The sequence below is a fragment of the Dryobates pubescens genome, chromosome 15 (genome assembly GCF_014839835.1).
Source record: "Dryobates pubescens isolate bDryPub1 chromosome 15, bDryPub1.pri, whole genome shotgun sequence".
Taxonomy (NCBI): domain Eukaryota; kingdom Metazoa; phylum Chordata; class Aves; order Piciformes; family Picidae; genus Dryobates; species Dryobates pubescens.
The window spans coordinates 3,969,651-3,997,142 of NC_071626.1; the positions used below are offsets into that span (position 1 = coordinate 3,969,651).

The window sequence follows — 27,492 nt, forward strand, 5'->3', positions numbered from 1 at the left end:
GTTAGAGCTCAAAGACTGTACAGAGGACATTCAAAACAGAGGACATGCAAGCTCAAAGCCCCTCACTACCGTGGTAAGTTACCAGTTGCAATTTAAGACATCCAAAATTTGTTGTGATGAAAAAAAGAGAGTATCTCAAAGTTAAAACCTCTTGCATTTGCTACTAACTGCTCAAAGTCTTCACTGAGATCAAATTCTCATGTAGCTTCTTAACCTAGAGGCTTCTGTAACTGCTTTGTTAACATTTGAAGCTGAGTGCTGCATGCTAGGTAATGGAAATGGTAGATAGTGGAGAATGGTTAAGTGACTGTTTAGTATCTGTAGCTCTTATACTGACAGATGACTTTTCAGAACTCGTTTTGTAACTTACCCACAGAAGGAAATCTTGCTCTAGCTCAAGCAGAACTCAAACTGCTAGCAATAATCAGCAGATTCAGAAACTGAAGCAAGCAAAGTCTACACCGGAGCAGGATGCATCTAAGAAAGAGCAGCAGCTGGGCAAGAAGACCAAGATGTTACAGACACATTCACTTTTCTTCATTATTGTTGCATTTCTAAACAAAGGGTACTTTGAGGGCACAGCACTGTTGTGGTGTATGGCAAGGGCGGCTTTACAGACCCTCTGGTGCAAAGATTTTTAACAGCTGAACTCAATTTGGCTGTCAACTTGTTCTAAGTGGCCAGACAGGTGCGCTTTGAACTGTGGCTAGAGATACGTTGTTTACTCCTAATTACACAGCTTCCAAGCAGGTTTGGGGCCCCCAATGTTTGTTTGTTTTTTCCTTTGTGAACTCAGAAGTAACTTTTCTAGCACTTCCTATTTGCCTTCAAGGTTTTGAAAGAAAAAGACTTGGCTAATGACAAATGTAAAATACCAGAGCTCCAGGAAATAAGGAGTGGACTTGAAAGTGCCCTGTTTGGGTGAAGAGCTTAGAGCTTGCAAGCAAGAATTTGAGATGGTATATGGAGACAAAGCAAGTCTTCAAGTGGTTGGTTATTTGATAACAAACATATGCCTGCTCAATAGATGTTACCTGGAATAGTTTTGCAAAGATCGCTGCTGTAACTATCACTACTACAGGTAAGGAGACAAAGAACAGATTTTGTTGAGGTCGCTGAGCAATGCTGACTTACTTAGCGGTAATTCTGGAGCACCTGTCTCCAGCAGTCTTGGCCAGCTGGACCACATACCTGGTCTTAGCTTCAGGCTGGGTTGCATGTCCTGGCTTTCCTCCTGGTCAGCTGCAGGGTCGCTAACCTGTGCATTTACTATGCTGAAGTGCAGAAAGGACTCCGGAAGTGTCATGAATACAAAGTTTCCCTGATACTTCTCAAGGAGGGGTGGTAGCGCTGAAACTCCCTTGATGTGCTGTGGTTTCTTAAAATGTCTTTAAAAGGCACAGTCAGGGGAGAAACACTCTCAGGACACTCATAAAAGACTCTCTCTTCCAAAATCGTAATAACCAAATCAGCTCTCTAAATAATTTCTAGTCTTCGGTAAAACAGTTTCTCACCACATTCTATGTATTTAATTTTCAGTCTCTGTAGTAAACAAATACTCTTAAAAGGCTGCAATTTGTGTTTCCCATCTGACACCACCAGCAGTTAACAGTTCCCACCTGCTAAGCACGCAGCATTTAAGTTGCTGCACAAGTGATCAGCGAAGGCACAGTCCCTGTGGGCTAACAAAAAGAACAGAACCTGGCACCTCAGGAGTTTCAGCTGTCCCCGGGAGTTTAGGTTTGGAGGAAAGGTTATTACCATTCCCACTACTCTTGTTCTAAAGAAGGAAATTCAGAACAATGTGCATAAAACGTGTACCTGATCGGCCCGGCGCAGGTGTGAGCAGTCTAGGGGAGGAAGCCGCCGAGAGACGAGTAGTAGCCAGCGGGGAGTGCAGGCGAGGACCGCCGGGCCCCCGAGACTCGCTCGTTCCCCTCCGCAGTGGCCGCACGTCCGCCGCCGCGAAGCCCAGCCGCCGCCAATGACGCAGGCCAGGGCTGTCGCCGCTTCCCGCTGGCCTGTGGGGGTCGCTGCGCGCCCGCGCAGCCTCCGCGGCTGCCGCCCTCCCGTGCCGGCAGGGGGCGCGCACGGGCACGAGCCGCGGCCGAGCTGGCCGAGTGCGCGGGACGGCTGCAGCGGCTTCTGCCCCGGGGCGCTGCCTTGCGATGGCAGAGTCCCAGAACGGGGATCACCGCATCCGGAACCCCTGCCAAAGCAGGGTCGCCTAGGGCAGGCCGCAGGGGAGCACATGCAGGCGCACGGGACAGTCACGCATCACCCATGTGCCGCACACAGGCGGCCTAACCCGGAGCTGTGCATGTGCCATCCATGTGCCACCCACACAGTGCCCACAACAACCAGGTGCCGCCCATACGCTGTGCATGGGGCAATCACGTGCAGCCCAAGCGAGGCCCACACACAGCCCATGTGCTGCACAGACCACCCAAATTCAACTGTGGCAAGCTGAGCTGGGCTGGGCCAGGCTGGGTGCTGGGCTGAGCCAGCCAGAGCTGAGCTCATCTGGGCCAAACTCAGCTGGGCTGGGCTGAATCAAGCTGAGCTGCACGTGTGCAGCCTGTGGTGGTTGTGGGAGCAGTGCGTGGGCCATGTGTGGGCATCGTGTGGGCTACACACGGTTGTTGCATGCGCAGCACATGGGCAGCACGTGTGTTGGTGTCACATGTGCAGCATGTGGGCAGCACATGGATGGCACACGGGAAGCTTGTGCACAGCATGTGGTTGTTGAGTGGGCAGCACATGCATGGCATGTGGTTGCTGCCTGGGTGGCACTGTGCATGCTCCTGTGAGTGATGCATGGGTGTCATGTGGGCATCAGGTGGCATCCCCCACATTTGAAGAGAGGAAACTGCTGCCAGACTGATAAAGAAAATATATCTGCAGGGTCTAGTTATTGCCAGGGTGGGAAGAACTGAGTTAATGGTCAGAGCTGGTGGCATGAGCAGGGCTGTGATAACTTCAGTTATTCATCCTGAGTTTACCCCTCACTAACAGTAACACAGCCACAAGGTGTACCTGCAGCCTTGGTGACACAAGCCACAGTGCATCTCCACTACCATCACCTGAGCGAGGCCACTATAGAATGATACATGTTTCATAGCATACATTAATGATGTACTATTCAATGATATATATTCATAGATATATATTCATACAATGATGCTGAGAATGCAGACACAGCTAAGATGATGGGGCTTCAGCAGACCTTGTTATTACATCGCATACTCTTGCTCCATGATGTGGTGCTAAGGGATGTGGTTTAGCACTAGACTTGGTAGAATTAGATAATAGTTGGACTTGAAGATCTTTTCCAAATTAAATGATTCTAAATTAAAGAATTTCCTCCTTATGTTTAGATGGAACTTCCTACATTCAAGTTTGTGCCCACTACCTCTTACCCTGTTACTGGACACCACTGAAAAGAGACTGGCCCCACCCTCCTTACACCCAGCCTTTAATTATTTATAAGCATTGATAAGATCCCCCCTCAATCTTCTCTCCAAGCTAAAAAGCCCCAGGACCCTCAGCCTTTCTTCCTAAGACAGATACTCTAGTCCCCTAATCATCTTTGTAGCCCTTTGCTGTACCTTCTCAAGCAGTTCCCTGTCCTCCTTGAACTGAGAAGCCCAGACATGGATGCAGTCCTTCAGACGCAGTACCTCACCAGGGCAGTGCAGAAGAGGAGAACCTTCCTCAACCTGCCAGCTGCACCCTTCTTGAGATGCACTCCAGGATGCCATTTGCCTTCTTGGCCAAAGGGACACTCTTGGAAAGGAAAGGGGAGACCCGAAATCAGTGAAAGGCTCTCCTTTGGACCAGGCCCCTTTATTTCCTTTAGCAACGGTAACAATGATTCACAAAGCACCGGGACTGTACAACTTCATTTTATTTTGTGTGCTTTTATAGGATATAAATAAATGACAAAATTACAAAATTTATAACTGGAAGCCCAAGCATATTTACAGAAGGTTGGTTTTTTTTTTTTTGTTGCAGTGAGGCTACTATTTACTGTTCTCCTATACAATTTTCCTTTGGGTACCGTATTTTATAGATTCTCTTTCTTTTTTTTTTTTTTTTTGGAGTGTTAATTTTTATTCATTCTTTTTGTTTGTGGTTTGTTTTATTTTTTTAACTGTTGGTTGACTACGTACATATCAACAGTGAAGAGGCAAAAATATGTACAAGGAACTCTTTTGTTCAAGTAAATTGAATGCTGTATTCAAAGTATGCCATCACTCAGCGCTATGATTAGGTTGAACTAAACCATATACAATTATCGAGCCCGAGTTCAATTCGCCTTATTTGTAATTGTTACTTTTAATTGATTTAGTCTTTTTTTCTTTTGGAATTTACCAACTGATGATTCTTAACTGAAAAAAACCCTCAGCTGGATATGAAAGAATAATGAAAAGAAAACATTAAGACAACCACACAGTTCAGCAATATCTCTATAATGAACTTCAAAATGATTCACGATTTGACTGGATAGAACAATATACGTTAAAATGTCTTTTTTTGTTTGTTTGTTTGTTTTCTCCTATAGTGATATTTTTGCACTGTTATCATTTCAGCTCTACATAAATATACATCATGGTATTATACAAATACTCCACAGACATTAAAAATAAAAGAAAAGAAAATGAAATAAAATAATTAAAAAAAATTAAAACACTTCGAAGAAAACCCAAAAATGTTAAGTAAATCTTACTGAATCAAACCATTAAGCAAATGCTTTGAACTGCTTTGTCCTGTGAAAACTTTGTTGTTGTTACTTTGGAATTTGCTTGTTTTTTTCTTGTTGTTTTTATTTTTTTAAGCTAGAAAATGATTCTGCAGCAGGATTTTAGCAACGCTCTTCCAAACAAGCTTTCTGTAACAGAACTCTTGATAGCAAAATCTATGGTTTTGACTTTGTTTTTGTTTAAGAACCACTGAGACTAGGGTTTTTTGTTTGTTTTTTTTTCTTAAAAAACAGTAGGATTCATGGCTATAGCAATGTTGAACTGCATAAACTCCAGGTAGGTGCAGCAGAATGACCGTTCCACTTTCATCCCAGACTGACCACACAGAACATCCAAGTGCACTGATGCTACGACTCTTAACACCATTCTCGTGACGCTGCGAACAGCGGTGGTTTTACTTAACGTCAAAATAAACAACATCTGTCATAATTCATCTGGCTTCCTTCCATAAATATTCAATATGCTTTCCTTATAGTACTTCTCTTCCATAAAAATATCTAATAAACGTTTTCTGTGCATTATTAATACCTTTTTTTCTAACCGCTCATAAAACTCTGATCCTTTGTCACAACGCAAGAGGTTCCTGTTTCTGTGGAGGATCAAAGGACACCAACAATTACATACAAAAGCAGTGCACACAGAAATCAGGGTGCCTAATTTCTTGCCACTTTAACCAGTTCTTTATTCAACACAGTAATTATTAATGAATTCAGTGGTTTCACAAATACTCTTTATTTTATTCAAATTCTGATTCTAGTTCAATTAAAAACTGCCAAGATTTAAATAATAGTAATAAAAAACCAAAAACAACCAAAAACCCAAACCTAAACCCAATCAAATATTCTACTCCTAGGCAGCATCAGTGTTAGTTTAGAGACCTTTTGGTTTTTTTGTTTTCTTTTTTTTTAAAAAGTAGGATTCTAAAATAAGAAATCAAAGAAAGCACTGTGGCAGAGTCACAAGGGAGAACTGTGTGAAAAATAAGGTTTCTCACTCCTCTTGTGGACCGTAATTGTAAAAGTCTTCATATAGTGTCATTCTTCTGTCAGTGCTGCAGGAAGAAGATCACCAGAAATGACTGTCAGCCTTTTTTTCTTTTTATATATATATTTTTTTTTCTCTTTTTTTTTTTTTTTTTTTAATTTTTCTTTTTGTTAGTTACAAGGCCACTCATCCAGTGCAGTCTTCTTCTCTGCTGGATTGAAATGTTGGCATAAAAGGAAAGGCTGTGCTGTGACTGCTTGGCGTGCAAGGCACAACAAGGAACAAGGGGACAGTTTTTGTATCAGAAAATTGTGGTTTCATACTTGGTATTAATGCCTCTTTTGGCTTCTTGTCCAGGTTCAACAATCCATGGTAGATTCGCAAGAGTCTTTTGTTCAGATGGATCTATCTGCTTCAAGACAAACGCAAACATGGGTTACCATCTCTGTGCACACCATTTCTAGCAGAAGATTTTTCTTTAAATGAATAGAACACAGAACAAATCCTGTATCGACAAGTCCTACAGCAGCGAGGGCAGTGGTCTACACTCCCAGGTACCCACAGTTGCCCTCTTTTTGCTGTTTAGATCAGAGCTGTGTCTACCAGCAAGCTCTAGGGCATCATAGTTCCTTCAAGCCATGCTCGATCCCGAGAAGGTCTTTTGCTACTGAGACAGCTGATGGCATCAGGAAACGTTCTTTCTTAAAATTTTATGGAGGAGGATTCTGTGGCAATGGATGACAAAGTGTACAGTCATACATTTTATTCCCCTTCCTCTCATCCAATAATTAGATATCACAGACTATGGTTCTCATTTTATAGCAAGTGAATATGACACAGTGTGCAGTCATTTGTCCCCTTTCCCTCCCAAGTCACCCTGTGCCTCTATTCTCACTTGATCTAAAATAGTTTTCATAATTTTTTAAAAAGCTCTGCCATAAATGAATATTTCTCTGTCAGCTCTGCACTTCAGGAGGGCACTTTAAAGGCAATCAATACGTAGGCTCCAATCTGCATGGATTCTGAGGAGTTTAGAATTGCAAAGAAAATATTGCAAAGTTGTATTGAATCCCAGTTTGGGAACAAAAGGGTCTGCTAGGGTTGAAAAAAAACAACAACAAAACAACAAGAAGAAGTTGCTTGGTCTGACAGGATAATTATTAATTGCTTTGGATTTGTAATTTGATTGGGAGGCATATGCAGTGATCGTGTACCAAACAGGTTTGGTGTGGATTTTGTTTCTCAACAGGAGATCAGGAAGGTCCATGGAACTGCAGAGTTTTAGAGGTATGCATGGGCTGTGATCCTCAGCACTTGGAAAAGCACAATACACTGGAAAAGCACATCACAATACACAAGGCACAGCACTAGCCAAGCAACATCCTAGCTGGAGGAACCCGAAACGACCAGTGGTTCGAAAGGGCTGCCCATGCTGCAGTGCTAAGAGGAGGTGACTTGATGGAGACATGCAGCATTTCCAACTCAACACATTTATTTGTTTATTTATACAGCCTCTCTTGTGTATCAGCTCTTAGCTGTACAGCTGAATTTTGGGTTTGGTTTTTGCATGCACAACTACCTGCTACTTACCACTGACTTCCGAATACTAACGCGTGGTTTGGGAATAGGTTTGGAGGGTTTATTTTCAAAGCTTTCTGGGAGGGTTGAAGAATGGCCCCCTTTTCGTGCTTGTAGTGCAAGCTGGTAGGCCACCTCAAATGCCTGTCCTAGTGTGAGAATGATTTCGTAAGCTAAATTCTGGAACGAGACAAAGAACAGTGAAAATTAAGAGTGAGGTTTAATTACGGTCAGATACATGAACTGGGGCAGTTCTGCCTACCAAAGTGATTTGTCATGTAAACAATTAAAGTCACAATGGTAACAACTTCCTTCGTCCCTGCAATATTTACATCTGTCATTTGATTTCTCATTCATTAAAAGCAATCTAAATGTAATTTACTGTACCAAAAGTAATTACTTCTAAACCCCTAGAAAATATCTCGCTAAATATGAAAACAGGAGTGGGTGAGTGTGTGTCATCTCTCTCTGGAACAAGCGCATTAATCTCCCCCCTTTTCCCAGCTCACCCTGCATCTGCAGCTCTCAAGGTCCCACCCATCTTGCACTACAGCACCTATTTGACATTCAGTCTTACTCTATCTATTTCACAACTCCTCTGCTGACCAGAGCTGGCAGATGCTCTGCTCTGCTGGGACGCATGGGGAGAGGATGCAGTGTTGGTGTGCTTCTTCCAAAGGGACAAGAAGGAAATGTTAGAGGTGCAGTGCATGCTCTGCTTCCCAGCACCTGTGTGTGCTGTGTCTGTGTGCTAAACTGCAAGTGAATTTCTCTGCTGACTTTTCTTCAGGTTTGTTGGGGCTTTTTTTTTAGTATATTTATTTCTGGGCTAGTAACTTTGCCACAATGTTTTGAACCCCTTGCAATCCTGCCAGGTTGCCTCATGTCCTACAGTCTCCTTAGAATAATTCACAAGTCTTTGATGTAATTCAGAAGTTGCCCTCTCCTTTCTCACTCTATCTAACCCATAGCTGGAATCAATCCTGCACTGCTTTGAAACTTGGTGATCCCTTCAGTGTAATTTTCAATGAGGTACCTCCTTAGCTAGTCAAATCTTAACTGTTGAGTTTGCAGTAAGCCAGAAAGCAATGGAAGACACTTGGAAGTAGATGCAGACTATCTGCCCTTCAATGGTTACAACACTGTTAAAAGGATAAGCATTGCATTTCGTGCCCTGCACTGCAATTTCAGTGTAGGCATTAAGAAATTCCACCCCTTTGTTACCACACATGTATACTGAGGTAACACAGGCTAAAGCCAGCATATGTAGCCCATCACAGAGGTGCCAGCTCTGGTCTTTGTTAGGTCAGACAGAAAACAATTATACTTCTCCACTGGGATATTCTCTCAACTCTTACAACTGCGGTCACAGCAGCAAGCTTGCCAAAGTTTCATAGCTTCCCAAACCCAAGTCTGCCTGATTTGATAATAGCTGTCTCTAAATTGTCTCCCCTTTAGCTTAAGGAAGCTGGCCAGGACTGAGAAACACTGAGGGTGCAGTTTGCCAGTGGAGTAATAAATGAAAGACTAATGATGCAATTACAAGTGCCCTGCCTTTGGGCAGAATGCTGGCTATGGAATTAAGACTAACAGAGTATAATTGTTACAAATGTACAAAAGAATATTGTTTGAAACGGAGCAGACCTATTAGTAGGACAAGAATATTATTCTGAAGACATCTTAATCAGCTGTTCATGACAGTCAGATAGTCTACTCTATCATCACAGGATTGCCTACAGTGGGTATTATTATTGCTGGGGAGTAAGTCAACACGATAGGCTGAGGCAATGGCTCGGGGGAAAAGCAGTCTGTGATATTAGCGGGACTGAGAAGATGTGCATGCCAAAAAAAAGTGCAGCATCCAAAAAGGTCACCGAGAGACAGGTCTGAAAAGCTCTGAGATAAGAGTAGAGACAAGTAGAGAGGTTGCCATGCTGACCCATAAATCTAATCCGGGTCCTGCATCTTGTCAGAAGCCACAGTGATTTGTGTTCTTCTGTGCTCTGTACAATGAAAAACACAGGCCTGCCTAGAGCCTGAAAGCCACGTGAACTGCTTCTATGGTTAATAACAATAAATACTCAAAATGCAGAAACCAAACCAGAACATTCACTGCTGTGTTCAAAATTCAGAAGGAAAACTGAACTGTAACTTTGTACAGAAGTTCTGTACTTTGTGTGCTGTGGTAGAACCTTGACAAAGTCTGCAAATGGAGGCCAGGAGGGCTCTAAAATGGTACCTTGTAAAATTAACCAAAAACCAAACAACCAAAAAAACCAACAAAAAACCCAACCTATCTGACAAACTGTATTCCCCAAAACACCAAAAATGAATCAACTTTGGTTTGAGGACTTTCTCATGAAGATCAGAGTTGGTATGGGCTCCTGCAGCAGCTATAGAGAGAGGAGAGGTAAAAGCGGTGTTTCCTTGGGGATGGAGGCAGAAAGCCAAACCACAAAATCTCTCATAGAAATTCTTCTAATGGAGTGAGAAGACTATTTCCTTTTCCACGTGCACAAAAGGAAGATAAACAGATTTGCCTTCTTGAAAGATGCTTAGCACTAAACTTGTACACCCCTGGTGACCACAGAAGATCCTTACAGAGCCCCATCAAGCTCCTTAGAAAGGAGCAAAAAAAAAAAACCCATTTACTGTATGCCTGCATTCTGAATATCTAGCTATTTTTTCTTTAATGAAGCTTTTACTTGCACCAAAAATGCTAGATCTTGAGAAATAAAACAATGCAAAAAGAGAGTATTTGAGTAGGTACCATCCCACTGAGGAAGGATTAATGTTGCAGGAGAGAACTAAGTTAAGGCAGTTAGACATTAAAGTTTCTGTATTGCTTAAAATAGTCATTTAAAGTGCTTGGGGTATTAAATGCTCCTCCTAAGGTAAGAGAAGTGAGTGAAATATTGTAATTATTCCTGGATCACTATTCCTTTCCTGCCAAGCAAGGAGAAAGTGAATTTCATCTGCCGTACCCGAGTCTGTTTGTGCTTGATTATTAAACCTATAAATGAAACTGCAGCACTTTGAAACCATTAAGAAGTATTTAAATGGATCAGGAGAAATAACAACCTCACTCAATCAGTCTAATTTCAGCTGATTCACTTATCACTAAAATCTACCTACTGTAATATTTTGTTGACCATGTTTTAGCTATTTTTAACACAATTTGGAAGGTGGGTTTTTTTTTTCCCCTGCTCCCTGCAGACACTAAAATGTCAGCAGAGAATTGGAACAACAAAAGCACTGAACCAAAATGCTGAAATTCCTTCTAACCTACCTTCCTGTGCACCCTCTTCTTTAAACCTTTGCTCCTGCTACCACTCTGCAGTGCTGCTTCCCCAGTCTCAAGGAAAATGCCACAGCTCAGGCATCTGTTTTTTTCTGATGTAACCTTTTTTCATATTCATGTGAGCATGTTTCAAGAATTCATATATGTAGTGTATTAAAATGGTTTGGAATTACTTCCATGGAAATATTTTGAATTACTTTCAAGTTTGAATAGCATCTTAAGCTTCTCTCGTGCTTAACTCAAAGGGCAAATACTCCATAAAGTTTTGGGCAACGAGCCCTCTTAGTCCTGAAAATGAGAGTCACTATTCATTTCGACAAATGTCACTGAAAACACCCTGATTAATTGATTTGTGTTTAGGATTTTTTTCTTTTTAAACACTAGTAGCCTCAGCACCACCACCTGAGAAGCAGAAATCTAGGAAGAACTTGCTCGTTTTCCACCAAAACAAAAGGAGCTGCAAAGGACTTTTGCTGAAGCAACATTTCTGAGGTTTTTGAGGCAAGAAGCTTGGAATAAGGAAGTAAGAATTAGAAACACAGAATCAACAAGGCTGGAAAAGACCTCAAAGATCATCAAGTCCAACCTATTACCTAATACCTCACCCAAGACCTCATGACTACTAGACTGTGGCACCAAGTGCCACGTCCAATTCCCTCTTGAACTCCCAGTTAAGCACTACTTTGCTGTTTTTTTCCTAAATAAATGCAATTAAAAGGTAAAGGTGCTAAAAGAAAAGGTCTCTAAATTTCCTAAGTGCATTACTTTTTCAGCTGAAACTCCTACTGAGGTGACAGAAGAGCAGAACAGAGGAAGCACCTAACACTAGTAATCTGTTGCTGGTTACAGGGTAATGACTTACAGGAACAAAGCAAGAGAATCCAGAGATCTCTGTTATCACAGATGTTTCACATCTTTCACATTCAGTATGGTAGCCAAATACTCCTAGGACCTCTCAAGAATGTAATTAGCTACTTGTGTGGTCTCTGTCAGTTCTCTGGTTTAAATACAAAACTTCTATCATCGAATGGTTTAGGTCAGAAGAGACCTCCAAAGGTTGTCTAGTCCAACCCCCCCCTGCAGTAAGCAGAGACATCCTCCACTAGATCAGGTTGCCCAGAGCCTTGTTGAGCCTGACCTCCAGGGATGAGGCCTCAACTACCTCCCTGGGCAACCTGTTCCAGTGTTCCACCACCCTCATGGTAAAGAACTTGTTCCTAATATTCAATCTAAATCTCCTCTTCTCTAATTTCAAACCATTGCCTCTCATCCTATCACTACAGGCCTCTGTAAACAGTCTCTCTCCAGCCTTCTTGTAGGCTGCTTGTGCTATATATTTGCAGAGGAAGCTTCAGTTTTCCAGTTTAATTGCATTCAATATAATGTCAAGAAGTCTAAACAGTATTTAGAGAGATGTTTGTGTTATTTGGACAGATCCAGCTTAACACTGAAACGCTAACAGTCATGAACAGCAGTGTAAGAAATCTGAAGAAATGGTCCAAAATGCAGCCCACATCTCCTACCTTCATGAAGCCTCTAACCCTCTCACACCCTCTGTGGCTAGCATGGGATGCACACAGTGAGGGGAAAAGTCAAAAGGCTGGATGTCACCAAACCTGTCCTTCCCTGACTCTTCAGGCAGTATAACCCAGTCAAAAATGCAGGACACTCTGCTAACTTAGTTTAAACTAGTTCCTGAACTTACCTCTTAATAGAGTTGAGCACTGTATATAATTCACACTTAAAACAGTTCTGACTTCTTTGATTCGATGTGTGCTGAGATTTCACAATGGGTGGCTAAACCTGCTTGCTAGAGACTTCCTGGAAGCTTACAGCTTAGAAGAATTACATGTCAAGACTTGTATGATAACCCCCTTGCTAAATTCACAGCCACCAGATGAGATTACAGAGGTGAGTTACTTCAGCTGAGAAATGAGAGAACATCAAAGAAAATCTTTGCTCTTCTCCAGAAATGTCCTTTTACTATCCCACAGCAGATTTGTCTTTTCATGTGGTAAATGAATGCTATCTTCCATTAATCACCACACACCCTCAAAATGATTTAAGAGAATTAAAGAACCATTACTACTATGAGAAAGAACTGCTGTAACGTCTAGAAACTGACCACATCAAATGCAGTGAATACATGGCAGTAGTGGTGATTAGTCTTCAAGTCTTTAGTGATGTATGCAAATGTAGAAAGGTCTTCAGGGTCTTGTGCAGCACAGGAAATGTTGCGGATTTCATGCTCGGCAATAATATTCTGTTTAAAAAAGAACAACAAACAACATTTACAATCAATTCAGGAATTACATTTAAAAGAAGCATAAGACACGTGGGTTTAGATTTGTGCTTATCTACTCTCTGCAGTAGTTCAGAAGTTTCTTATCAAGGAGAGATTTACTACACCCTATAGAACTACCCCCTCTAGTGCTGAACAGAACAGAACAGAATAGAACAGAACAGAACAGAACAGAATAGAACAGAATAGAATTAATCAGGTTGGAAAAGACCTTTGAGATCATCAAGTCCAACCTATCACCCAGCACCATCTAATCAACTAAACCACGGCACCAAGTGCCTCATCCAGTCTCCTCTTAAACACCTCCAGTGATGGTGACTCCACCTTGGGCAGCCCATTTCAATGGCCAATCACTCCTTCTGTGAAGAATTTCTTCCTAACATCCAGCCTAAACCTCCCCTGGCACAGCTTGAGACAGTGTCCTCTTGTTCTGGGGCTGGTTGCCTGGGAAAAGAGACCAACCCCGACCTGGCTATAACCTCCCTTCAGGTAGCTGTAGACAGCAATAAGGTCTCCCCTGAGCCTCCTCTTCTCCAGGCTAAGCAACCCCAGCTCCTTCAGCCTCTGCTCATAGGGCTGTGCTCCAAACCCCTCGCCAGCTTTGTTGCCCTTCTCTGGACACGTTCCAGCAACTCAACACAAGGCCATTGGAATTCTGACCTTCTCCAAGGATCTCTAAAATTGCCAATAATCTACTAGGAAACAATTGCATTCTTCCTTAAGAGTTTGCTTGAGATTTTGTGCAGTTTATTGAGTATCCTATGACAAAGAGACATCTTTCCTAGCATACAGCTGTAAATACAGTTTCAAAGCATCTTATGATGCTGCTGGTTTTCATTGTAGTGATCACTCATGACACAGTTTCAGTCTAGCAACAGGTTCTGATGACACCCAACAGGATCAATATCCAGGATTTTGCACCTGTAGCTTTGACAAACTCCTGCTATACTTTCTCAAGAGAAAAAAAAAAATATCAACATCAAACATCACTTAGAATCGAAACCCTGAGTTCTTGAAAGGCTTCTGCTTAGGAAAAAGATAAATACAGGAGGATCTAGCAACTTTTCTCCACTTACTGACAACAGCAGCCTGTAAGAGAGATGGAGAAATGTGAAACCATTCATGCACCGAGCAACACTTCTTGCAGCAGCCAATGTAAGCTATAGCATACTACTGAGATAGAGGTGGGGCATGTCTGTCTGATGAGAGAAAAAAAAAAAGCTGTCTTAAAGCTTTGGAGAAGATTATGAATATTCACTACAGAAATTGCTGATATGTAATTCCTGCGTTCAGGCCAAAGGAACCATGAAGCCAGAGAAGAAGATACTGCAGAGTGGCTTATGATTAGGCCTTACTTCAGCAATACACACATTTCAAATGATTTGTTTAAAGAGAAGAATGATTCACTGAGCATGACTTTACTTAGCAGTTAGTTTATAGGCTCTTCAGAATTGTGGCTCTGCTGGCTTCTCCACAAAACCCCGAAGTGAACAAGCCTGCTGCAGCATTCACATCATTATTGCACCACAGAACAGGGGACATCTGTAGTGTCCTGGTCCCATTTGCTGCTGCCTCAATGGCATCTGTCCAACTTAAAACAATCTCTGAGCAACTCTGGTTTTCACTCACTACTCTTTTCCCTTCCTACTTCTTTTCTACATCCTCCCCTCTCCCCCCCCCCCCCCTTTTTTTGAAGAACAGGAAATCTATGCAGTAAGTCACTTAAGATGCTTTGCCACATCTTCTTTCATTTGCTAAGTAGCAACTTTCCCCCTTGCATCTAGGTGTCACATGTTTGAAAAGACATACTAATATATCTAATTGAAGAAATCAGATCTTAAGGAAAAAAAATAAATCTTAATTAAAAGCATTTCAAATTATGGAAAAACCAAGATAAGGAAACTGCTACTATAAAAAAAATGAGATAATCCTCTTAATCTTAAATTGTTGCAAGATGCTTGATTATTTCTGCTTAATGCATTATTCATGAAAATGACAAAACCAGTACTTAAGTTTCAATATATGCCAATTTATAATGACATGTATAATCCCTGCTTAACAACCATTGTTCTTTTTATGCTACTTGAAGCATTTTACTTTCTTTGTTCTCAAACTGATAACTTCTACCCTCAATGAAGATCTTGATGAGCATTACAATTACGCCAAACCCAGGGATTTAGATATCCACAGATACAGCTGTAATATACATTGTCACTTTAAAAAGCACAAAGAATTGAAGCTTGGAAGGTCTTAAAATGATGTGAAGTACTTATGCCAAATCATGAGCCACAAAGTAATCACTTGAAGTTATGTAGTGTATGTGAAAAGAGCTCTGCTGTGCTGAAGCTTCTCCTAGGTGACCTGGGGTTGACACAGGGCTTTGCACTCGAGTTAAAACTCACAGAGATGATTTTAATGTTAAAGGAAGTGAAGTTTGGAAACATACCCATAGCGAGTTTGTTTAAAATAGAATACACCTAAGTTAAATCTCCTGGATGAAAATCACACAGTACGTTAGAGGTTGGAAGGGACCTCCAGAGATCATCAGGTCCAACCCCCCTGCCAAAGCAGCATCACTTAGGGAAGTCCACACAGGAATGCATCCAGGTGGGTTTTGAAAATCTCCAGAGAAGGAAGCAGAAGTGAAACCAACCTTTTCCCTTGGCTTCCTGCACCATATTGTCTGTGATCTCCTTTGAAAATTAAGCTCGTTTTCAGAACATGTCTGTACCGGTCCCTAGGGCCACCGCTCTAATAGGCCCACAGCCACCTTCTGTGGAAATGACACGGTTATGAACCAGCTCCCTGTGCTGGGTACACTCCTCAGGCACTGACTGACACACTACTGTGGCTCTAAAAATTCTCACTCAGTTTGGCATGAGAAACCTCCAGTGCTTCTCAGAAAGCAAGAAAGCTGAAAGATGGTTCTGGTTCTGCCAAGGAAATACCTTGGAGAGATCAGGTTGTGGGTTTTTTTTTGTTAAGCAGCCTGCCTTTTGCTTGCCTACCTCATCTCAGCCAATCCCCCTCCAAGCAGAAATCATCCAGAAGTTAGAGCTAGCTGTGAACCACGAGAAAAAAATCTGTAAGTCTGCTTTTTCCTAAGCAGCAATTTCTTTCTGGCCTCACTTGCAAAGAAATGGTGTCATGTCAAAGTGGTGTCATGCCAAGCTTCAAGGTGCCACTGAAATAGCTGTCGTGGAATGAGGTCAGGGCCCCTTTGTCACCTGAAGCTTTGCCTGCTACGACTCGGAATACAAATTCTGAGCTTGGTGGCATAAAGGAAAAGGATGAACAGCCATGAGAGCTGAGCTGTCAAGCACACAACGGCTAGGTTTGTGTCATTAAAAGATATGCTAAGTGGTGCCCAGCGCTGTCAACTATAAGCTCATATGGAAGCAGTACAAGCCTGAATAGGATCTCACCTTAGTGCTAATCTGTTTGGGGTCTTGAAGGAATTAGGTACAGCACACTGTGGACAAGGATGGTAACAACGCTCCTGGGAGAGTTGCAGGCTATTACCTGGTTTTTACAGAAGGGAAAGGCAGTGCAGATTTTGAACTGGAGAGAAAGCAATCTACCACTTGAGAAAAAACACAGGACCGTGGGGTTATTTACTTCCACCAAATACATCTGTTGCACTACGAGGCACAAGATTTCAGTGGGACTGCTCTAGAGCCACCTAATGAAATATGCCAAACTTCTTTCAAGCTTCCACCTTACACAAGATTACAGGCACTGTGCAAAGAGAGACTGGAGCCTCCTTTTGTTCCCCTCTTTTGCGTGGTAAACCTAGAGACATTGCCATTACATCCTTTGCACTAGGCAGATTTAAGAGCTGAAAACAGCCTTATCCAAGTAAGAGTTAATAGCATTACAATGTCCTGGTTTATGCCCAGCACATCAGAGAACACAAAGGAGGGCTGTAGAAGCTCAGTTTTGAATCAGTGGAAGGAAAGGGAACTGACAGGAATCCCTGGCCTCTGGACTTGGGCAAATATGCCAGACATGACATAACAGTAATTTCACCTCTGTTTAAATTTCATGCCAGCTTCTGATCTTATGCATACCTTTCAAATTCCAGCAGAAGCTCACACATCTGCTTCTGTTCCTTCACTTAAAACCCAGTTCTAGTTAAACATCTTCAAAAACTGGCTGATTGGGCAAATCTGATGGATAACTGGGTTAGATGTATCGTGTGGCCTGAATGTTCAGCAACACAAAGCAGTTATACATTATTAACCTGGTCAGCTAGCTGGGTTGTCAGAATTATTTTTTATAGTGTTTAGTGAGTTTTAGTTGCATAATAGTAATAGTAGTAATAATAATGATAATAACAATTTCTTTTCTATCCATATGCAAGCTTATGGATTGCATTTTCTTGCCATTTTAGACACGTGAAGAAGAGAAATTTGTGCATTTACACTTGCTTACAGAGCTTGTACATTTTACTTCACCTAAGCAATAACTCATTGCTCTATCAGTGAGTTCTCTGGTGTCTCTATTTCTGCCTGATTTGTTTTGTTTTAAAAAAACCAGATGTTGGATGTACTTTAAAATGTAAGAAACAAAGCACAGGGGCACTGCCACACGGGAGGATGAACTAAATATGGAGTAACAACTGTTGAGGAGCTGCTGCAGTTCAGAGAGTCAAATGGCTAGTGCCGTGGTGGCATTTGAAAAGGACAGTCAAAGCTCATGTTTCTTATTCTCACAATGGCTGGCTCTGGACAAAACCTCACATGTTTAGTTTTCACTGAGACAAATTTGTACTGTTTTTTTCTGCTAAAATGTTATTGTTCAACAGAGATACATACATATATTTTATTTCTGCATAACTGAGGAACTGTATAGGGAAAAACATGGTAAGGGATTCTACAAAGGTTCCTTGCCAGATGTCTTTTGTTGTAAGTTCACCTTATCCCTTGACTACAAAGGTTCCTTGCCAAACAGCTTTTGTTGCAAGTTTGCCTTCTAATAGCAGAAGTTTGGACACAATGTTCTCGAAATGAGCCATGAAAGCTGCTTCACCTGTGCTCCAGACTGAGTTTCTGGAGAATGACAACGTGATTGCATCCATTTTGGAAAGAAGAGAAAGGGAACAAAAAAAAAGAGGGGAAAAAAAAAACCACAAAGTGCAACTCTGTTCCTTCTTCTGCCTGGTGCTCTTACAGAGCCAGCCTCATAGGTTTTCCTATTTGTGAGACATAAAAGCTGATATTGAACAACTGCACATACCTTATTTGTAGCATCAATAAATTTGACTCCCTTGTAAGAGACAGACAGGACAATGGTTGGTACTTTCTTCATTTGTTCCGTAGACTTCTGAAAGCAAAACGAAGATGCCATTAAACTTGTGTTGCACTGCAAGAACAGTGCTCTTCTTATTCTCATTCTGACAAAATAAGTTAAACAAAATGTACTTATCCAAATATTTGCCTTTTTTCTTCCACTGACTGCACTCTGGGCTTTCGAAACAGCTGCCTTGTAGTTACAAAACTAAAGAGAGCTTTACAGCGAGGATGGCAAAAAAAAAAAATCTCCTTCTCCCTAGCACAATGGAAAGTGAAATGAAGTAAGTTTGCCATGCTTAAAAAGACCAGCCACACAACCAGGAGTTTCCCCAAACCAGCGTGTGTCAGGCACCCATGTGCTATGCCCCATTCAGCACCGCACCCCTTCCTTCGCCCTGCCCTTCTCAGCCGTAGATGCCACCAGCACGGTACTTGCTGCAGTACTGTTTCTTTGCTACAAATAGTTGTTTTCTAGAAATATTTCACTGTCTTGCCTTCCTGCATTTGTACTTGTGACACGAGGCATCCCTGCAGCCCTCTAGGCCTGCCAGTCAATCTGTCAGTCCAGCCTTGTATCTTGTCATGTCTGACCGTCTGCACTTCCTGGAGTGCAGCTGCTACTGGAAGCTGTTTTACACATGAATTAGCACGGAGGCTTATTCTGCATTCCCTCTGCCAGGTTCTCCTACCTACAGCTCATGTCTTCCTATAAAGCTATTTTTACTTTTATACTAGTCTGCTTCTCTGTGCCTCCAACGTGATGCACATAACAAAGATATTTCCCGCTGAAAAGACCGGGCAAATATTTGGGACAGATTTAATTTCTCAGCGAAAAAACCCAACCCTGTAGATCAGTTTACAGATTACAGTTACTAAAACAACCCCCAAAAATCAGCCCCCCCCCCCTTCCCCCCCCCCCCCAAAATGTAAATATGCCAAGCAGTTTATAACTGATTTGAATTCTTTTAAGGTGTAAGGCAATGAAGATAAAGACTATTCTAAAGAAACCTATTGTAGATAACTAAAGTAGATAACATCCAGAGATTATTCATTCGTGAGAGTATCTGCTAACAATCACAGAGATCAGTCAAACATTTTCTTGGGAGGAAAGAGTAAGTTCAGATGCAGCTAAATACAAAAGAAACATAAGCACACAGAATGGGAGCGTAAACACATTGAAAGCTCTGGAATTGGTACCTACAGAGATCATTAGAGCAGCTGAACAGAAGTAGCAGTGGTAGTTTGGTATTCTTCAAGAAAAACAAACAAGCATAAATATAAGCTTGAGCACACAGCTGAAAAAAAGCCACGTCTGAAAAACAGATGATGCTAACACTAGACAGCAAAAAACCCAGAAGCTTAGAAAACAAAAAACCTGTAATCAAGTCCCCTTATCAGATCTCATTCCTTCCAGAATCAAACAAGATTCCATTTTTGCCAGCATAAATTTCAATGCTGCAGATCCAGCTACATTCTGCAATTAGTGTCTGTGCCATGAAGGCTAAAAGCTCTAATTAAAGTTTCAAGGAGAGCCCCACCTATGTGTGTAACAGTAAGCGATGGCTGCATCTCCCAGCATCAATGTAAGAATCAAGACAATAATCAAGCATCAGTTTGCCCTGGAGAAAGCTTCTTTCACCCAGAAGTTTGGGCACTTCTGATAAATGGAAAAATTAAACGGTAAACCATCCAAAGAATCTAACCAGACCTGAAGGAAGACACTAATCTGATTTTCATGTCTCAGAAGCGAGGGGAGAAAGAAACGGCATCCCTGCCAAAAGCAGGGCAAGCACATATCTGTGTGTCTGTGTGTGTCTGCAAGAGATCTCATGTGAGCCTTTGCATAGATTCCAATTTCAAGGGACAGAAAGCACAACGATGACTGCACAGAAGCTGCAGCAGATACTTCTGTCTGTAACAAGCACCATACCTCACATGTGCTCATAAGCAGACAAAATAGTCACAAATATGACAACATCACTTTAATCATCTGGCAACCCAGCAATCATCCAACTTTTGTCCTTTCTTTCAATTCAGACAGCTACACTCAGGAGCTCTTTGTCTCCCAGTTTGATTATTGTAATTATCTCCTTCCTCGCCCCCTTAGCAGCAAAATTCCTCTTCTCCTCCAACACGCTATACGAAGACGGCTACTAAGCTATTTAATTTTAGCTTTTTAGTCTAATTTGCACTACCTTCCATTTGCCAGAAAGGTGTGAAGCTTCCTGGTGGCAAGGCCATGTTATGCTAACCCTCTGGGAGTCCTGTTTCATCTAGAGCAGTAGTTTGTAATTTAATCATCTTCCTTATCTGCTGCTCCACCATTCACCTGGGTTTGTCTAGAGTTGACCTGATCTTTAGTATTTAATCAAGGTTGTGAACTGCCAGAAGACTGTACCCGAGTGAAAGATCTCATCAAGATACTACTACATGATAGCTGGCAAATTAGCAAATGAATCAGAGACTGATGACATTTTTAATTTATTAAGACAAACTGTCTTGGCTGCTAGGGAGCAGGGGTTGTCCCTTATCAGCTTGCAAACTATGCAAACCACAGGGTTCCTGTAAAGGTGTCCTGGAAGGCTGCAGTTCAGTGTAGAAACATGATTCTGGGATACAATTCTGCACCTGTACACCCATTGCAACAAACAGTTGGGCAGTGGAAGAGCATCCTTTCTTGTTATGACAGTGCTGTCAGGAAAAACATACAGCACTCACCCTGCTCAACTCCCAGTGATACAGTGACTGAAGTCCACCATATAATTATGATTTCCAAGCAGTTTCCAGACTTCAATAGTTTTGAGTTGCCATGGTGAGCTTATACTGTTTGTTTGTTCCTTTCTTTTTTAACAAAGGAGGTGGCTGCCAGGATGTGTGATGTGTATTTTCAGAGATACGACACAAATACCATTCATTCAGGCACTGAAACTGCTTTGGCTCTAAATTCTAGGCTGTTGAGATGAAGTCCCACAGCTTTCATGGTCAGACATTTCACACCTTCAGCAGGCCAAGTGGACATCTCTGCCTGGGCCTGTGACAAGAAACTGAGAAGGCAGAACCCAAGAGTCAGTTTTCTCTTTCCTCCGGCTTTTCAGGTTCTAGTCACTGTATCAACTTCGTGAGGACATGACAAAATATTCTTGTCCATCTGGTGCCTCTATGGGAAGCATATGGACTCCAGCCAAAGTTATAGGAGCCACAGCTGAAGGCTGGCACTGGATGTCATGTGCATGCTGACATATGGACTAATGCTCCAAGGCATGTTCATGCCATAGGAGCAGGATTAGATTTTACCTCATGTAGAAGCAATCATAGTGACAGGACCCCATCTTTGGGCAAGTGCTCACTAGCTTGGAACTGGTCATAGTCTCTATGAACTCCATCATTTGTGACTGTAACTTCTGCTCTTTATGTCAATACGCTTCTGTAGGAGAATCATCTGGATGAACAGCAAGCGCATTCCAGGCTTGTTGCCACTGCCTGTCTCTGATCAGCTGGCCATCTACATGAGGACAGATGTGCATGCCCTGTCTCCTCAGGTACACTTGCTCCTGCAGTGAGAAGTCTTGGTGCTGCACAGTCTGCCGTGCCAAAGAGACTAAGCTTTAGTCCCATTTCTGAAATACTTCTTACCAGACAGATAGATGACTACATGGAAGTAGGCCATGTGTAACTCAAGAACCATAAAGAAGGATTGACTGCAAATACAGGAAGATGGGAGAAAGCAGCATCATTCTACATCCAATGTAACATATGTTCAGCTTCCTCAGCACCTCCCCCCCCCAAGTTATGGAGCGTATTTTCCTTCAGAATAAAGAATGTCAGGAATAGCAGCCTTGCCTGTACTTTGATGTAGCTGCTGCAAGGAGGCTGCTTCAGCCCCTCAGCACTCAGAATGGAGATCCTCCCAGCAGAAGGAAGTGAAAGGCATCTTCTGCATAATTGTCTGGTTATTACAGTGCTTGCTATTACAACAAAGGTCTAGATTTAAGATCCTCCTGAGTTTGCATCTGAACCTCCAATGTGGGACAGTGCCAAAACCCTGAACAGCCTTGGACAGGGCTGCTCCCAATTCCCCCTTTTGAAACTGGTTATAAAGGGATGCAAGAGCAGTAGTGCTTGAGGGAGTGAGTGCAAGCTTGCTTCTGATCTTGTTTATGAATTTCCATTAGTTTTACTGAAAAAAACCCCACCCATGCTTACAAGCAGCCTCTAAACTGATTTCCATAATATAGTACTACAAATTGTCTTAAGTGGGTAAAACATTTCCACCTGTATTCTGATGTTCAGATAAAAGGCTGTGCAGAGCTGCTAGACATTTATTTAGATCATAAACTAAAATCCAACTAATTTGAGATCCACCCAGGCAGTGTGCCTAACAAATCAAGGTAATTAACAATGGCCTAAGAGGCAGAGGAATTTGTTCCATGAAGCAAGCAATATAAATTAGCTTTTTGTTTTTTAAACAGCAAACATATGCAGTTACAAGACCTACAACCCTAAAGAGTCTTTAACCCTTTCACAACAGGACTGTACTGCAATACCTTGCTCTCTGCACAGCTGAGAGCACTGATCCAACACTTTTAGAATAGAACAGAATTACCAGGTTGGAAAAGACCTTTGAGATCATCGAGTCCAACCTATCATCCAACACCATCTAATCAACTAAACCATGGCACCGAGCACCCCATCCAGTCTCCTCTTAAACACCTCCAGTGATGGTGGCTCCACCACTTCCCTGGACTTTGAGTGCTTCTGTACTGTACAAGAAATGGTATCTCTGTGCACACATACAAAGCAACTGAATAATAATTTCAGGAACACACAGAGAATGATGTTTAAGAAGCTCATGCATTCACTTGACAGGCTGTGGCACAGGATGTAATCCAGCTCACTCTCAATACTTTCATCTCATGTATTTATTTCCTGCCAAGAGGAAACAAATACACTGAGGTACTTCTACTTTGCCATGTTGACCATTTTCATGAACTCATACCAATTGGATTACTCTGCTTTCATACAGAATACAGAATTAACCAGGATGGAAAAGACCTTTGAGATCATCAAGTCCAACCTTTCACTCAACACCATCTAATCAATTAAACCATGGCACCAAGTGCCTCATCCAGTCTCCTCTTGAACACTTCCAGTGATGGTGACTCCACCACCTCCCTGGGCAGCACATTCCAATGGCCAATCTCTCTTTCTGTGAAGAGCTTCTTCCTAACATCCAGCATAAACCTCCCCTGGCACAGCTTGAGACAGTGGTGAGAACGAAGCTATGTTCACGTTTAGGTTTTACTGCACGTGTAATCATACTTCATCTTGCAAATATGCAGTAAAAAGACACTGTTTAACTACACCAAGTCACTAACAATTCCATAAATAAATGTTGAGTGCAGGTTTATGAGCCTGGAAAATCTTAAGTTTTTTACTTTTTACTTTTGCAAATGAATCTGTTCTACAATAGCTTTTAATAGCTACCTGAAGATTGTAGCTGGCAATTTTACAATTCAATTATGTACTGGAATCCACTTCACTATGAGAATCCGAACATTTTCCCCTACTGGTAGCAGCTATTAATTCCAAATGGCCTCAGACTACACATTTCAAAACATGAATTGGTACAACATGCTAACATATCCATCAGCCTGTTACTTACTTAAGACTTATGAAGCCTCATTAAACAGTTCCTTTTGAGTGAATCACATTGACAACATCATGCACGAGATGACACTGCAATAAGAAGTCAAAGCTCACATTTGACCAGCTAGTTTTGAAGTCACCAGCCTTGTAACAAATATTTATTAACTTCTGTCAGTTCAAAAGGCTTAAAAATGCATCACTGACATAATTTAATGCCTCTTGGAATAAGATAGCATCTGTAATCCCTGTGGTACAAGCCTGTTTGCCTCTCTACAATTAGTGGATGCCTCCAAGCTACATCATTAATATGAACATTGCACAGGCAACGCACCTGCAACTCATCTGTTTTGCTTTTGTGATATCTCCACAGCTCATCTGCTGCTGAAATGGCAGCACATCCCTCCCTCCTTCACCTTGGATTCCTTTCAGAGACAGAGTTCAGGGACATACAGACCTCTGAAGAACACGGGGTGGCATGATGTGAGTGTACATAAGGACTGAACACCTTTAAGACCTCCCACTGATTGTTTTATTTTTCCTTCTGAGTAATATCCTTGTGCTTGTTCCACCGCAGGGCCTCCCAAAGCAGTGGCCACATGAGAGAGAGCTGCACGAGCCAGGAGAACAGAGACTGAAGAATCTAACTTCTCAAATACAGTATTTGATCCTGACATGATGATTACCTGGCTAGTATCACTAGGAGGCCTGTGGAGGACACTCCTACTTTTGAGAGAGAAATGAAATGAAGATTGAAAATTAGAAAGGGATTATCAGAAAGAAGAAGACTGCCATCCGTATCCAGGTCCTCCTCTTTAGGTAAGACAAATTGAGGAAGGCATGCCCCAGACCCTGCCTGTTTTCAGTGAAAGACTCAACTCTACTTCATCTTCCTCTCCAGAGATAAGAGAAGCAGATTTTGTGTCACACACCTGCTTTGTGAACGGAATTAAGTTGCTGGTTCCCCAGAACGTTGACTTGAAATTTAAGAACCTCTCTTCCAACAAGAAAACCTTTAAGACAGATATTGAGGAAGGTAGCAGGATCCAAAGCCATGATCTATGTTTCCTACTGCAGCAGTAAATATCTGACTAGTTCAGAGTGTGTATGCAAGGAAAGAGTGTACCTTGCTGCTGGGCTAATGGGGCTAATGCCCCATCCTACTTGGTCAAGGAATCCAGACGTGTAGATGCCAGACAGAGTCTACTGTAGAGACCAAGTCTGTTCCTAGCTCCAATTAAACTCTATTCCTTTTCTTTATTTTGATGTAAACACATTTTAGTCTCGCTTCATGTTCCTATGGTGATTTGAAGTGAATGCAGTAACCCGATTCAAAACACGACTTGTAATATTTCCTATTCCACACTGAGAAAGATGAAAGCTCTTAAGTTCCTGAAGGCATCTCTCAAAAATAATTAATAAACCTATTCTGGCCAAGATAGCAAGATTTAATCTCCAAGTAGCAAAGGTCAGTTTACAGCAGGTGGGGAATGGAGATAAGGAGACAGCGCTGTCGACTGCAGAGGGAGTTTGTGAGAGAAAATAGCTGGAAACAAATAGGAAAACATAAAATACAAATCCATCCTTGGAGTGCAAACATGTGAAGGGAAAAACAAAGTATAATCCCTCTAATAGGCACAGTCCTTGCCAAATATCCATATTTTTGGATGGCTGCAAGGGTTTGCAGTTTGGGTGGGAACAAAAAGCATTCATAACCTTGATCCCCATGCTGAGCCTAACCTACTGAATCTGCATGTTTTTCCCCAAACAAATTCATCATCTGCCCTGCTGAGGCACACTGCTGCACAGTGCTGAGAAGCACATGGGATAGACAAGAAGAGTTATAAAGACAGAGGTTCCCAGGTTTGGGGGAGTTATTTTTTTGTTTGGGTTTTTTTCCTAACATTACAGAAGATTTAAGATATCCTTTCATTATGCTATAAGAGAAGAAGGATGCAGAAAGCCCCTCTGTGGAGAGGCACAGGGAATATCCACATAGAGAAGGGTAGGTTTAGGTTAGCCATAAGGAAGAAGTTCTTCATAATGAGGGTGGTGAAATACTGGAACAGGTTGCTCAGGGATGTGGTGGAGGCCCCACCTCTGGAGACATTCAAGGTCAAACTTGATGGGGTCCTGAGCAACCTGATCTAGTTGATGACTCTGCTCACTGCAGGGACGTTGGACAGGATGACCTTCAAGAGTCCCTTCCAACTCGATGCATTCTGTGATTCTGTGACACTCCCCTTGAGAACCAAACCCATCAATTGCAATAACTGAAAAGCACAGGAAGCAGCTACAAACTAACAGTGAGAGATCTGCAGTCAGCAAACATGTCATTTATGTTGTTTCTCTGTATCTATGAAAGACTGAATACAGATTAGATTAGTATCCAGATACTTTTTTTTGTGTCACTGATAGGCTTCTTTTGTCCTTGGGCATCTGCAGACTGGAAGGCATCCAGTGAATACCAACACTTTTTGAGGAGCAATATTAGGTTAAAGATGAAGAAGCTAAAGCCACACTGGCAGAAAAATTAGGTACTTAATTTTTATACATTCTCTTTAAAACTAATTCTGTGGCTGTCTCCAGAAATATTAAAAACATGCAGAGAAGGACCTCAACAAGGTCCAAGGTTATGTGTGACATACTCCCCCCAACCATGTTTCAGATTGCACCCTGCTATAGATTTGAAAGATACATAAACCCCAAATAAAATACTAACATTTCAAAATGTTTCTCTCTCGTGTTAGTCCAACCCCATGTAAAAATCACAAGCAGACAGAATTCACTACCTGAGAAGCAGTCAAATAATGCATCTAGCTTTCCACCTCCTTTTTTTTTGTAAGTGAAATGTCCCTTTCAGTATGCTTAAAGTAAAATGGAACTGTTAAAGAAGCCACATATTTGATGACAACCCAGTAGCACTTAAATACAATAATGAACATCACAGTAACACTCAAGGATGTCTTAGCACAACCTCAGCTCTCAATTTGTAGACACCAATGTTCAAAACACAACCAGAGGGAGAAAGTTTGGGGAAAAGGCACATTTTTCTAGCTAAAATAGCAATCTGTTCTCATTAAGTCAGTGGTTCTTTTTTGCTTCTGACTTGACTGGGAATATGATTAAAAGGACTACATAGAAAGAATAAATGAAAACCCAATTAAAAACTGCTTTATTCAAACTTCTCTGCAACAAACCCCCCCTCAAACCAGAAAACAAAACTTTTTCACAGCACAACCATTTCAAAAGAGAATGTGAAAAATAAAGGTATATAAAACCTCATAATTGCATTATATGAGTGCCCTGTGTGGCACTACAGACTACTGGTGCAATGCCTGTGTCCTCTTGTTGTCTCAAGAACAAGAGGACACAGTCTCAAGCTGTGCCAGGGGAAGTTTAGGCTCGAGGTGAGGAGAAAATTCTTCACAGAAAGAATAATTGGCCATTGGGATGTGCTGCGAGGGAGGTGGTGGAGTCACCATCCCTGGAGGTGTTCAAAAAAGGACTGGATGTGGCACTTGAAGCTACGGTTTAGTTAGTCATGAGGTGCTGGATGATAGGTTGGACTGGATGATCTCTGAGGTCTTTTCCAACCTTATTGATTCTATGATTGTTAAAGAAAAA

At 41.9% G+C, this 27,492-nt stretch overlaps 1 protein-coding gene across 19 annotated transcripts in view; it reads right to left on the reverse strand.

The window, feature by feature from the left end:
* Nucleotides 1-5,898: 5,898 nt before the first annotated feature.
* Nucleotides 5,899-27,492, reverse strand: part of ANKS1B (ankyrin repeat and sterile alpha motif domain containing 1B) — a 414,109-nt gene continuing 392,515 nt past the window's right edge. For 13 of the 19 annotated variants that reach the window (XM_054167864.1, XM_054167860.1, XM_054167859.1 and 10 more), the window contains 4 exons: nucleotides 18,167-18,253; nucleotides 12,752-12,889; nucleotides 7,338-7,505; nucleotides 5,899-6,159 (listed from right to left, as the gene is read on the reverse strand). In XM_054167864.1, coding sequence (XP_054023839.1) covers nucleotides 6,049-6,159; nucleotides 7,338-7,505; nucleotides 12,752-12,889; nucleotides 18,167-18,253 — 504 coding nt within the window. In that variant the 3' untranslated portion in view covers nucleotides 5,899-6,048. The other 6 variants (XM_054167872.1, XM_054167871.1, XM_054167856.1 and 3 more) reach the window with 3 other exon arrangements.